This window comes from Pongo pygmaeus, chromosome 11, assembly GCF_028885625.2.
Source record: "Pongo pygmaeus isolate AG05252 chromosome 11, NHGRI_mPonPyg2-v2.0_pri, whole genome shotgun sequence".
In the NCBI taxonomy this organism is placed as follows: Eukaryota; Metazoa; Chordata; class Mammalia; order Primates; family Hominidae; genus Pongo; species Pongo pygmaeus.
The window spans coordinates 82359475-82374330 of record NC_072384.2 but is presented as its reverse complement, the minus strand read 5'-3'; the positions used below and the strand labels follow the sequence as shown (position 1 = coordinate 82374330).

The following is a 14856-nucleotide window of genomic DNA, read 5'->3' as shown; positions in this document are numbered from 1 at the left end:
TGTCTTAATAACTGAAGATAGTTGATCTTTTATTGACTAAGACTTTACCACCGTACCATTCAATGGAACCCTGTATAAAAACAAAGTCTATGAAAACATTATTTAATGATTTTTTTTTTTTTTTTCTTTTTTGAGATGGAGTCTCACTCTGTCGCCCAGGCTGGAGTGCAGTGGAGCGATCTCGGCCAACTGCAAGCTCTGCCTCCTGGGTTCACGCGATTCTCCTGCCTCAGCCTCCGAAGTAGCTGGGACTACAGGTGCCCATCACCATGCCCGGCTAATTTTTTTGTATTTTTACGGGGTTTCACCATGTTAGCCAGGATGTTCTCGATCTCCTGACCTCGTGATCCACCCGCCTAGGCCTCCCAAAGTTCTGGGATTACAGGCGTGATCCACCGTGCCCGGCCCCCTATTTAATGATGTTATTTGAAGTTATGTATAGAAGAAATAAATGAATCCTTGACAATTGTTCTTCAATAATATAATTTTAAAAACTCATGAAAACAATTTGACAAATATAAAAAATAGTGTCATGCATGGTATTTTTCTCTGATAACAGAGATAAAAATGCTTCAATCTTTTATATTACATTTAAATCAGGACTATCCAATTTGCTACAAATTTTAAATGTTGAATTCTCATGTAAAATTTGTATAACTACAAAGTTGTGCATTTAAAAAAATTTCTTGTCCTGCAGATTCAGTGTGAGTAAAAGAGCTCATATTCAAAAAACTCATGAAAAGATAATAAAACTGCAGAAATGAATAAGATTGGTGGCTTATGGAGGAGGCTGATCTCGCAAATGGTTATTCCCATCTCCCCCAAATAGAGGTCCATGATTTATCTTAGAGGAAAAGTTTATAAAATAATCTCGTATCTGTTCAATTTAATTTCTACCTAAATATTCATATGGGTCCTGCTTCGTTTTTTATAAGTCAGTTGACATTTTGGCAAATAGGAACAGAAAATATCATGCGCCTACTTTTTTGCTTTTCCCCATCTTTATAGAGGCCCCAATGGAAAAAAAAATAGTGTATAGTGAAAGCCATTTTCATACTTGCCTTGCAAGACAATTAATTTACATATAGATTGGTGTGAAATACGTGTGGCCTTTACGATACAAGGTGTTTTTTGTTGACATTGTTTTTTCCTGTTTTCATACTTCAATATCACTTAATTGCAGAAACAGAAGATTTCAGTGTCATAGCCTAGGGTGCTCAAACCCAAATAAATTTCTACTGATGCATTTGTGTAATGAGAACTTACATACTGGAAGAATAAACATGCTGGATATATGAGAATTAGGTATTAGAGAATGTTCATTTTTGACTCCAATCTGTTTCTGAACAATAGTCTATGAAGTTATTTCAATCCATGAAATTCCTCCACTCAGACCTTTTTTGTCTTGAATACCTGTGAAATTGATATCTTTGTCTAAGCAACCTGATTAGCCTTTAATACATGATTCAAAATGACTAAATTGTTAAATATTATGTTCATTAAGAATATAAAATTCCTATAAATGAAATTATTTTGACAGATTAATTTGTAGATTTTTCTGAATATTAAAATATTGTGTATATTTGTTTTGCAGGAAATTAGTACTGGGCTGGAGTCCTTTGTGCTGCAAAGTATATTTGAGTTGACACTTTGTCATCTGACTAGGGCACCTGGAAAAAATGGAGCTGTTGGTTTGACAGAGTTCAGTGTTGAGGTTGAGATTTTGTCAGCAGGGCACGGAAGGTGTTGAAGCAGCTGGCCTAGCTGTTCTTGTTTTAGGAAAAGTAGTTATTTGACCAAACATCTTCATTTACTTATATTCAACTTTGTTATTTAAAGCCGGTCATCAGTTTCAAATATTATTGTTCTTTATTTGCTTATTTTTGTGCTTTGCAATTCTTTTGCTTTCAAATAGACATGATGTTTTTTTTCTTTTTTTTTCATTCTTTCTTCAATATATATTTCCTGGCAATATAAATTGTTAAATGTTTAAATAATTACTAAAGAATGCTGTAAAAGCACCATCTTTGGAATCTTTACCAGTAAGACAGTTTTTCTGGGATTATTTTAGGTCGTAAGTTAAGGCAGAAGGTTAAAATTGCATACTTTCCTAAGAGTCTATGAATTCCAGGGTTCTGAAATCTGCTACTTCAAGCAAAATGGAAGATGAGTTGAAGTTTAAATTTACAGACTGTCTATACTGGTTAAGAAGATTAGTTTGGTGAAAAGTGTAGCAAAGAGGAAATACTGTGCCTTGGGATTCTTTTGTTTATATTCATGCTACCTTTTTGGCATATATATTTGAGATACATTTTGGGGAGGGGTGGTTTGTTCTCTTTGAAATCACTTTTTTCTATTGCTATTTTGAAGTCCATTTTTCCTTGTTTCTCCTGCGCTCCTCAAGTGGTAAACGCTTGGAGTTCTGTGTGGCTCAGGTGCTGAGTGTTGCTGTGTTATCCAGCACCTCCATATGGCAGTGCATGGAATTGGAAGTGGGCTGAATCACTCACTTACGTATTGTAGTTTAGGGACTGGGAGAACCAGAGGTTCAGGGAGACAGAGAAGAAACTGGGCCCTGTAAGGCAACAGCTCTGATTACCTGAGCTTCTGCTTTTCATCTGAAGAATTTACCTGGATATCCTTTCAAAGAACTTTAAATTTTCAGACGACAAATGAGGAGTCAAAAAAGCAGAACCTCTGGACATATTCTGCACTTGGCTTGCACTTTGTGTTTTTTACATTTTGTATGTAAAATACTTTGTAACCACTGTTATATACTTTATTCTCTTAAAGTTTACAGCAATAATAGCTTATATTGTTAATAATTCAAGTTTATATTTGCCTTTTATTTTCTTGTTTTTGGGATACTTAATTTTACTTTTATTTTTCAATTTTATTTTCTTCTCTCTTTTTTCAAAAAGTTTTATAAATTTGTTATAATTTAGTTTTATCCAATCCTATTAAATTTTGAGCTATTGCTTTTGTCTGACATACTTTTTATTCTCTTTTTTTTGTTTAACCCTAGCTTTTATTTCCTGACTTAAATAAAAGATTTTCAACTGTTTTAATTTACTATTTTAAAGCAGTTTTAAAAATAATTTTACAACGTAATCCTTTAAAACATTGCCATGCTTTTTAAATCTGACTTTAACCCACAGAAGATTTTCGAGGAAGGTTTCAGTTTGGTCAGTTTCAGCTTGGTCAGTTACTTCAGGGATTGCCTCAAGGGCAGAGAGCACCACCTCCATGATTACAGCTGTAGGAGCTGAGGGAGGACTTTCCCTTTGCCCTCTGATAGTTCACTGAAAAATCAGCTCACAAAAGCCAGATTTACTGGAGAATCTTCCTTCCTTCAGAAGGAAGACCCAAAGATATAGGAGAAATTGTCAATGTTTATGCTTAGGTTTGACAAAGCATGAAGAGCTGTATAGAAATAGGATTGGACAAAAAGGGTATGGTCTAATGCTAATAGGCTGAGTGGGGAAACCCAGCAAGGCCTATCGGTCCAGACTCTTGTTGGCTCCTCTGAGCATGCATTTCTTTTCTTTTTTTTTTGAGATAGAGTCTTACTCTGTCTCCCAAGCTGGTGTGCAGTGGCATAATCTTGGCTAACTGCAACCTCCGCCTCCTGGGTTCAAGCGATTCTCCTACCTCAGCCTCCCAAGTAGCTGGGAATACAGGCCTGTGCCACTACACCCAGCTAATTTTTGTATTTTCAGTAGAAATGGGGTTTCGCCATGTTGGCCAGGCTGGTCTCGAACTCCTGACCTCAGATGATCCACCTGCCTCGGCCTCCCAAAGTGCTGGGATTACAGGCATGAACCACCACGCCCCATCCATTTCTTTTTCCTAGGAATAGGGTGGGACCCACTCTGGAATTGGTGGGTTCTTGGTGTCACTGACTTCAAGAATGAAGCCATGGACCCTCACAGTGAGTGTTACAGTTCTTAAAGGCAGTGTGTCCAGAGTTTGTTCCTTCTGATGTTCGGATGTGTTTGGAGTTTTTTCCTTCTGGTGGGTTCGTGGTCTCACTGGCTCAGGAGTGAAGCTGCAGACCTTTGTGGTGAGTGTTACAGCTCTTAAGGCGGCGCGTCTGGAGTTGTTCATTCCTCCCAGTGGGTTCATGGTCTTGCTGGCTTCAGGAGTGAAGCTGCAGACCTTCATGGTAAACGTTATGGCTCACAAAGGCAGTGTAGACCCAAAGAGTGAGCAACAGCAACATTTATCGCAAAGAACAAAACAACAAAGCTTCCACAGTGTAGAAAGGGACTCCAGCCTATTGCCAGGCTGGTTGGGGCAGACTGCTTTTATTCTCTTATCTGGCCCCACCCACATCCTGCTGATTGGTCCATTTTACTGAGAGCCGATTGGTCTGTTTTACAGAGAGCTGATTGGTCCGTTTTGACAGGGTGCTGACTGGCACGTTTACAATCCCTGAGCTAGACACAAAAGTTCTCCACCTCCCCACTAGATTAGTTAGATACAGAGTGTCCGGTGGTGTATTTACAAACCCTGAACTACACACAGAGTGCTGATTGGTGCATTTACAAACCCTGAGCTAGATAGAGTGCTGATTGGTGTATTTACAATCCCTTAGCTAGCCATAAAAGTTCTCCAAGTCCCCACCAGATTAACTAGAGACAGAGTGCCGATTCGTGCATTCACAAACCCTCAGCTAGACACAGGGTGCTGATTGGTGTGTTTACAAACCTTGAGCTAGATACAGAGTGCTGATTGGTGTATTTACAATCCCTTAGCTGGACATAAAGATTCTCCAAGTCCCCACCAGACTAACGAGCCCAGCTGGCTTCACCCAGTGGATCCCGCACCTGGGGGCAGGTGGAGGTGCCTGTTAGTCCTACGCCCTGCGGCCGCACTCCTCAGCCCCTGGGCGGTTGATGGGACTGGGCGCCCTGGAGCAGGGGGCGGCGCTCCTCGGGGAGGCTCCGGGGGGCGCAGGAGCCCATGGCAGAGGCTCAGGCATGGCCGGCTGCAGGTCCCGAGCCCTGCCCTGTGGGGAGGCAGCTAAGGCCCCGCGAGAAATCGAGCACAGCAGCTGCTGGCCCAGGTGCTAAGCCCCTCTAAGGCCCGGCGAGAAATCGAGCGCAGCAGCTGCTGACCCAGGTGCTAAGCCCCTCATTGCCCGGTGCGGCGGCGCTCTGAGTGCCGGGCCGCCGAGCCCACGCCCACCCGGAACTTGCGCTGGCCCGCAAGCGCAGGGCACAGCCCGGGTTCCCACCCGCGCCTCTCCCGCCGCACCTCCTCGCAAGCTGAGGGAGCCGGCTCCGGCCTTGGCCAGCCCAGAAAGGGGCTCCCACAGTGCAGCTGCCGGCTGAAGCCAGAGTGGGCGCCAAGGCCGAGGAGGCGCCGAGAGCAAGCCCGGGTGTCACCTCTCATGATGACCTACAGTCAAACAAGGTAGGTCAGATAATTTCTTTATGGTAAGTTTTTCCACAGAAAAGTGGCAGAAAAGTTACAGTAATATTTTTAGATTTTCAAGGAAAAGGGGTCCTGGTTTCTATAACCCCACAACCCCCACCCCTTTTGGAGAAGAGGGATTCTAGTTTCTATGGCTAGCCTCAGGGGAGAATGGGACTGAGAGACAGGAGGACAGGAGAAGGTCAGAGGAAACTCTTGCTTCTGAGGCTGTTTTTGAAGGCATCTTTTGGGGATATTGTTTTCTTAGTCCTAATACCACCTTCCCTGGACTCAGCCCATGCTGAGTGACTGATACAGGTGGAGGTATAAAGGCCTGGTCATTTTTGCCAAATGTACGATAACTCTGAAGGGTCTTGTTAGTCCCCATGGAGTCTGCAGAGGCTGTATTTTGGCCTGAAGTCCCATTGTGCCTTCTCCCTTTATTCACTCCCACTTAGTTCCTCCCCCTTCCATAGGTGCTGTTCCCAAGGTCACTTCCTAAGTAACATCATGTGCTGTAAAGTGCTTGTTAGAATCTGCTTTTTATGAGAACTCATCCTGTAATATGAACCTTTTATTTTATTTTAAAAACATCAGCTTTATTTACATAAAGGTAAATTTACACGCAGTTGACCCCCGAACAACATGGGCTTGAATTTCATGGGTCTTGTACATAGACTTTTTTCAACCAAACGTGGATGGAAAATACAGTATTCATTGATGTGAAACTCCAGTATAGGGAGGGTTGACTATTCACATGTATGTGGGTTCTGCAGTTCTGACCTTGGGCCTTGAGTTTGCATGAATTTTGGTATACACGGGGGTTCTGGAACCAATCCCCCACTATACTGAGAGACAACTGTATAGTGAAATGCACTCATTTTAAGTGTACTTAAAGTGCTATTCCTCGAACAATCTAGGCATACTTTGGGTTTCCTGCCTTTGAAACCGGCCCAATTGTCCTATAGAACTGATATTTATGGTTTATTTTGAATAAACATAGAAATTGGCCCTCCCAATCTTAAAACTTGAGAAAGTTACAATTATCTTATGTGAGTTGCTTTCTCAGAAAACCAACCATCAGGCTTCCCAGATAGTATCAAGGAACTGAAACTTACCAGATCACCACATCTGGACGATGAGACACTAGACCAAACACCCATCATAATTGCCTAACTAACCACCTGCTTCTGGTTGACCAATTCCTCTTCCTTACTCATCCCTAAATCCTGTCTTTTTTTTTTTCCCCCCCACGTATAGTTACATTTCTTCTCTGCCATTTAAACCCTTAATTCTAGACCATCAGGGAGATGGATTTGAGACTGGTCTCCCATCTCCTCAGCTGCAGCACCTTCTTCTCTGGCAATACTTATTGTCTCAGTGACAGGCTTTCTGCACAGTGAGCAGCAGGACCTGGACTGAATCCCTGGCATTTTGGTGACACCTTTGTACTTGCTCTCCCTTTTTCCTGAAAAGCTTCCCCTCCGCTGTCAGTATGTGGCCTTCCATTCCTTCAGTGCCATTTTCTCATGAATACTTTCCTTTTCCACTCTATTTAGAAATGCAAGACACCTTCACTCTGAAAACTTAGATATACAATTTTTGTTTTATTAATTTCATTGTATTTATGACCTGCTGGTATGTTATATGATAAGCTTATTTGTTTATTTCCTGTCTTCTTTTTCTATATTATAACCTCCACAGGGCATGGATTTTTGTCTCTTTTGTTCATTGCTGTATCCTCAGTAGCTACAAATATTTGTTAAATAATTGAATGAATGAAAAAAACTGGTTTTGAATTTTCATTATATAAATACCTTGAGGAGGCCGGGCACAGTGGCTCACACCTGTAATCCCAGCACTTTGGGAGGCCAAGGCGGGTGGATCACGAGGTCAGGAGTTCGAGACCAGCCTGGCCAACATGGTGAAACCCCGTCGCTACTAAAGATACAAAAAATTAGCCAGGCATGGTGGCATGTGCCTGTAATCCCAGCTACTCGGGAGGTTGAGGCAGAAGAGTCGCTTGAACCCGGGAGGCGGAGGTTGCAGTGAGCTGAGATTGCGCCATTGCATTCCAGCCTGGGCAATAGGGCGAGACTCCATCTCAAAAATAAATAAATAAATAACTACATACATACATACATCCCTTGGGGAGTAATTTATTCTGTCTGTGACAGTGCTATAGAGTTATATTTCATACCTATCTTCCACAGTCATTGTAATAAAGTCAAATGTCATTAAGTGACAGTAATGGCATGATATCCTATTGAACAGTAATGGCATGATATCCTATTGAGAAAGTCAAGGAGGTAAGTCTGAAAATCAGATAGGCCTTGGAAGCATTAAAAAATATGAGAACTGGAAGATGTGACATCCTTGAGATGTTTTGGTGTGTGTATGTGCAGGTGTGTTTAATTGGAATTTTGATTCTAAAATATAATTCCCATCATAAGTACAGTTCACATTAACATTTAGTTCAACGCTACTCCTTCCTCTCTTTTTACTCCACCCTTGGTGAGCAGCTCTGGATTTGTGGAATACTCAGGGACACAATTTGACTATGATGCTTGGGTGAAATTTAGGAGGGTATAACATAGAGGTTTGAAAGTTCTCCCTTTACTCTGGATCAATGGATTGATGACTTTTTGTACTTTATGTAGCTGGTGTGGTTATGTAGCTATCAGGATAGTGGAAACAAGCAAACTTAAATGTCTTAATGACTTAAAAAACAGGTTTATTTCTTACCCATATTTCACGAGGCCATCCATTGGAGATGTGCTCTACATTGTCCTTACTCAAGGACTGAGGGAGAATCCATCCCTGTGTTTCCACAGTTATGAAGGAATTTAGAAAAGGGTATGGAAACTCATGCTTTAGCTTTTAAAGCCTCTGGCTGGAATGACACCTCTGCCTGGAATGACTTCTGTTTACATCTCATATGCCACTACTAATCACAGGGTCACAACTAGCTGTCAGGGAACAGGTAGTGTAGGAAGAGGAAAGCACCAGAAATATTTGATTAGCAGCCCTGATGGGTAGTACCACAGATAGGTTGGGCTTGAGGTCACCTTCTGCATTGGAGGGGCCTCTTGTCATCAGTAGGCCTAATTGGACCAGGGCAGGGCCCAGGGCAGAGACGGGCTTGAAATGAATTGTTAAGGTCAAATGCTGTCAGTTTTAGGTGAGTGGTTTTAAAATCTTAGTGAGGAAAAATATCCACCAAGGAACATGATTAAAAAAAAAAAAATCCACTCCTCTCAGGCCCCCACCCAGAGACTGATGAAGTGATTCTCAAGCTGGCCACCAAGTCACACTTTAAGAAACGTTAGAAAGAAAATATCTTTCTTTGGTTCACTTTTCTATTCTCTTCATTAGAGTGGAAAAAACTCTTTGAGGGTACCTGACATATAATACTAAACACTTGGTAAATCTTTTATGAGTAAAAAAAAGAGTAACAATCATGGAACACTTAAAAAACCAATATAACCTGGCTTTCAAAACCGTCTTGGGTTAAATTTCTTAGAATGCTGTGAATTCTTACCAGGAATGGCTATTTTATGTATACGGCATGCATTTTCCTCATCAATTAGCAACAAATGCAGAAATTAGAATTAATCAGTAGTAGCATGCTTAGGGATAATAATAAGATACCTATAGACTATCTTTTAAAAGCTTTGATTTCTGAAAACCTATAACTTCTTTCATTGATTGTCTTTTTCAATACACTTTCCACTGTATTCTCCATATCCTTGGACTGAGCGAATGATTACTTTTGTCATTTTAAGTAGTTCTTCATGGGAAGTACTTTTTTACTTTTCTCTGAATATGACTGTCTTCTGTGATTATAATGATTGACAGCATGTTTAAAATTAAGATCATTCGGTTAGTATTCTAAGCAATGTTCAAGAAATAGCAAATTTCCTCTTGAAATGTTTTGTGTAATGTATTAAATTTATATTGCTAGTTTAGGAATGGCTTAAAGTGCTGATAACTCCCAAATAATTAGACTGGTTATCTAAGCACTGCTCTATGTAAATGGAATATCTATTTTAGTGCACAGACACTAGAAATTAACCAGAATTATTCCAAATGAAAAATTAAAATAAAATTTTATTTACATTTCATTATAATTGCTTTCAGATATAATTAACATTCTTATTCCTTTATATTCCAGTAAGATCTTCATAATTTGTAAATACTTCCTGCATAGTTCTGGTCATGTATACTTTAGGAAAAGTGTATGAAATTTTTTTTAAAAACTAAATTTCTAGGAATAGTATATAATTTATTTTATAAAATATCACCCAATGAAGTATTAGTAGGTTGAGATATTTCAGAGTGAAAGAGGAATCTAAACATCACTCTGTGAAATTATAGGAGTTTAAATTGCTGCAATTTTAAAATTATTAATATTCTGGCTCTTTCTTTGTATAAAGTTTACATTTTTTGATAATGTTTCTTGTTGACCTGAGTTCTTTTTTTTTAAAAAGGAATTTAACTTAATACCACATCTTGTTGAGAAAACTAAAATTTCAATGTAAACATCCAAAGAATTAACTTTATATTTTGCTGCTCTCACAGTCCGCATTTTACTTGAGCTTCTTACCTGCATTCTGCAACTATTAATAAACTTCAACTCACTTTGGGAGGCCGAGGTGGGCGAATCATCTGAGGTCAGGAGTTCAAGACCAGCCTGGCCAACATGGCAAAACCCTGTCTCTACTAAAAAATACCAAAATTTGCTGGGGTGTGGTGGTGGGTGCCTGTAATCCAAGCTATTTAAGAGGCTGAGGCAAGGAGAATTGCTTGAACCTGGGAGGTGGAGGTTGCAGTGAACTGAGATGGCGCCACTGCATTCCAGCCTGGGTGAAAGAATGAGACTCCATCTCCAAAAACAAAAACAAAAACAAAAAACAAAAAACTTCAACTCACCTCTTCTGTGCTAACCTCCAGTAGTAATCAATGTTGTCTCAGTTATACCATTTTTAGGGCGTGAATATCAGCAAAACTAATAATATTTTCCTAAACAATTATTTACAGACAAGAAAGGTGAGAGAATTTCTAGAAACAATAAAAGAACACACCTAACTTATAGCCAGGACTTTTGTCATTCTATGAACTGGGTTCATCTTTAATTCTGGCCAAGTTGCCTTTCAAATTAATGTCAAAGATGACCACATAGAGAGAGTGTATATCAGCTTTCCCCACCAAGCTAGTATGTATGTATGTATATATGTATGTATGTATGTGTTATGTATTTTAGGGCAACCCTAGTGTCAGCTTCTTAGATGTTCCCTAGGTCAACAGAGTTCATATCGTATTCTTACATTTAACGTAATTGGCTACAACCTCTAACCCAATGTCTCTTCTGATATCTTCAGTTTCATGAAAGCCACTTATTCTTGGCCTGAGTTTCTAATGTTGTTTTATCCTCTTTGTCTATTGTACCATTTATCTTCTCCTCTATTAATTCCTTTCTCATGCCTGTTCTCCCACTATTCTATCTTTAAATTACTGCCATTGTCCAATTTTATTCTGCATCCAAATTACCACCAAACATGGGCTGATTGTCTAGAAAATTTTTATTGGATATGTGGGACCAAAAAAATAAGAGTGTGTCATAGTACAGTGTACAGTTTAAAATTGGATAATAGATATTTGCATCTGTTAGCTTTTGCTTCATGAGAAACCACTCGAGAAATTTAAGCTAAAAATCATTTTGTTACTGTTCCTGAATCTGTGGGTTGACCAAGTTGTTCCATGTCCATCTGAGGGCTGATTATTCTAGAATGGCTTTACTTTTAATTTGACCAGTTGGTGTTGGAAGTTGACTGGGGTGATAGGGATGACTGATGGCAGTGGCCACTCCAGACAGCACAACCCCAGCAGAGAGACACGGCTGGGGCTTCATGCTCCATGGAGCCAGTGAGAGCCCTGCCCCTTCTGAGTTGGGGCAGAAGCTCCCCAGATGTTGCTGCAGCTGCCCAAGCCGTGGCTGCAGACTCACACATCCTGTACTCATGGGGGCCCTGCCCTCATAGGCTCGGAAGTGCCTGCTCCCTCTGCCTGGATTCTCCCTGCTATCAGTGCCTGCTCCCATCTTGGAGCAAATTTGGGGCTGAACCTGGGCACCATGAATGGCAGCAGGAGGCAGGCAGATTCCTGGGTGGAAGGGGGAAGGTCCCCAGTGAGACCCTACCTTTAGGCCAGGGAGGGCCTGAAGGCTGGGGGCTGGGCTGCCAGTCCCATGGAGTGGAGTGGGAACTTGTGGTGCTTTCTCTGGGCCCACCCATGGCTGCCCATGGACCAATTGGTGCGACTTCATCCCCTCTGGGACCCATAAAAGTCCCGGGCTCAGCCAGAGATGAGCAGATGATGGAATGACCAGCAGCAGAGAGAAGCTTCCCACTCCAGGGTCTCCACTTTGCTAAGAGCTGCAGAGAGGATAGGACGAGCTGCCAGCAGAGAGGAGCCACCCACCCCAGGGCCTCCTCCTCTCTGCTGAAGGCTGAACACTCGTTGGAACATCCTGGCTGCAGAAAGGAGCTACCCACAGCAGGTCTCTGAGCTATTCTACTGCTGAAAAAAGCTCCTCTTCATCTTGCTCACCCTCCATTTGTCTGTGTGCCTCATTCTTCCTGGTCACAGGACAAGAATTTGGGGCCCACCAAATGGCAAGTCTAGAAGATCTGTAACAGACACAGGACAGAAACATACCCCTTGGCCACCACATTGCTGGTGAAGAGAAGAGCTGAGGCCCTTTGGGGAGCCTAGACATGGGAGCTCCCTGATTCAGGGCCGTGACTCCCTCTTTGAAGCCCTATGGTTTTTGGAATCTCTGAGCTTCTGGGTGCTGCTGCATTCCCTGGTGCCAGCTGGGAAAGCTGCTTGCAGTATAGCTGGTCCAGCTGCAGCCTCGCAGAGAGCTGGCACCTGTGCCAGCGCCTGGAGCTGCCTGCCACACTGCAGCAGCCAGTATGACTGTGTGCAGTGGGCGGACCCTATACTCAGTCGCTCACACACCCCTTGCGGCTCCATGCTTGGCTCACCCTTGGCAGATGTGGGATCCATGCTGGTAGTGTGATCCAAGTGCAGCCTGCTAGGCCGAGTGGGTGGAAGAAGCTGGGCCTGAGCAAAAGGTGGGCAAAGGCACCACCAGCCAGAGGTTTCCGGCCAGAAAAGTGACACCCCAAAGATCCCGTAACAACTGGACCATATTCTTTTATTATTTAGCAGACTAGCCTTGGCTTTTAACGTGATAGCACCCACAAAGTTCTGAAAAGTAGCAAGAGACATGTTCTTAATACGTGAGCACTTAAAAAATCTCTGCCTGTGTCAGATTTGCCATTGATCAAGGAAAGACTGAAGGCCCAGCCCAGAATCAGTGTTGGGTAGGGGATAATCAAGGAAAAGGTTATAGGAAGAAGAATTATTGAGCCAACTTGCAAACAATCTACCACATGTTGTTTAACATTTTATGTATTTTTAAAAAGTGGTCATCTTTTCTTTTAGGGGACATGTATTTCAGTGCATGGCTGGGCTAACTTCTCTTCTGAACTTTTTTCTTTTCACCCTGTCTCAGTAACTCAATCATGCTCAACCTCTGATTTTGTTTCTTCATTTTATGAGCACTTTTCTTTTAAAACTCTTCTTTGTCATCTAAATCCATCCCCCAAAGTCCTAATTTTTGTAAACAAACCTGAAGATATGTTTATGAGTAAAACAGCTCTCTCCGTAAAGGAGATCCAGTGGACAACTCAATATTTTTCTTTCAGCTACATAAATATGAAGATTAAAATGTGAATTCCCACAAAACAGTAATAATACTTTTATGTATTCAGTGCATAAACAAGGCTTGGGATGTCTAAACAACTTACAATAATTTTGAGTCCTCTCTATGGGTCCTCTGTTGTTGAAAATTTTGTAGTAAGCAACCTGAAAAAAACCTTTCAGAAAATGAATATTCTGCAACAGACTGGTACAGAAAGAGAAATGTGTTGATGATGACAAAAAAAGCAGGAGCATTTTGAAATAGCATTACTTATTTTTTTAATAATCAGCTCTTATAAAACTACCCAATTTTATTTTCAAAACCAAAGAGAACTTTGCTGTAGAGTGTTCAAATCTAATTAACAATGATGGAAACTCTAAAACCTGAAAATTTTTACTTAAGGATTTATTTTTATCCTGGGCGTAAAGTAGGACTGTGCTCCTAGACCAGGCTTCAAGGGACTTTCCTGTCATGTTGAAGTAGCAACCTGAAGATCTGGAGGTGGAATATCGGATTTTACTTTTATGATTGCAATGGAGGGAGTAGAGTCTAGAGATCTGGTACATGTAATTATTTAGCAATCTAATCAGATATTACATTTGGGTCAATAACTGGCATAATTAAACCTCTCTGATGCCTATAGCACAGGGATATGTGCTTGGGTTGGATTGTCTGATAAAAGATGGGTCATCCAGTTAAAATTAAGTTTCAGATAGACAACAAATAATTTTTTTTAATAGTAAAAGAATGTCCTATTCATCTGAAATTCAAATCTAGTGGGGGGCATTCTGTATTTTTATTTGTTATTTCTGAAAATTTTATCAGTTTAAACAATATAAAGCTTAAAAGCCAGGACATAACATGAGAAATAATAACACAAGGAAGCACATTGTGGTGGATTTAAAACATATCCACAAGTTCTCTGGCACTCCATTGAGAGGTGGGATGTATGTCCTTTCTTTTAAATCTGATTGGATTTAATGATTCACTTGTAACCAATAGATGCAGAGGAAATGCCTGCATAGCTATGGAGGCTAGGTCATAAAAGGCATTGTAGCTTCTGTCTTGCTTTTGCAGATGAGCGCCCAGGAAAGAAAAAGACTACACTAAGGCCACCATGGTATAAGGGAGCCCAGGCCACATGGAGAGCTCAAGCAGCTGCTTTAGTTGACAGCCCCAGCTCAAGTCCCACTGAGGCAGAGCCAGCATCCACCACCAGTCATGGGAGCAGGCACCCATAGCAGGGAGAAGCCAGGCAGTGGGCGCAGTCACTTCTGAGCCTGTGAGGGTAGTGGGGGCCTTCCTGGGCCCCCAAGAGTGCAGGATGCGTGAGTCTGCAGCCACGGTTTGGGTAGTTGCAGCGACACCTGGGGAGCTCCTGCCCCAACTCAGAAGGGGCAGAGCTCTCACTGGCTCCATGGAGCATGAAGCCCCAGCTGTGTCTCTCTGCTGCAGCCAGCATGACGGCAGCGGTTGTGCTGTCTGGAGAACTCCAGCCTCCATCCCATGAGTAATTCCCAGCAGAAGTCCAGGCATTGTGGAGCACAGATAAGCTGTGTGCTATCTTAATTCTTGACCTACAGAATCCAGGAGCATAGTAAAGTGGTTTTAAGCCACAAAGTTTTGTGGTTATTTGTTATGCAGTAATAGCAACTGTAATACACATG

General features: G+C 41.6%; 1 protein-coding gene across 1 annotated transcript in view; it reads left to right on the top strand.

The window, feature by feature from the left end:
• Positions 1-5223: 5223 nt before the first annotated feature.
• The window catches only part of PDE1A (phosphodiesterase 1A), a 478638-nt gene continuing 469005 nt past the window's right edge, over positions 5224-14856 (top strand). The window contains exon 1 of the mRNA XM_054478968.2: positions 5224-5418. Coding sequence (XP_054334943.1) covers positions 5396-5418 — 23 coding nt within the window. The 5' untranslated portion in view covers positions 5224-5395. The remainder of the gene's footprint in view (positions 5419-14856) is intronic.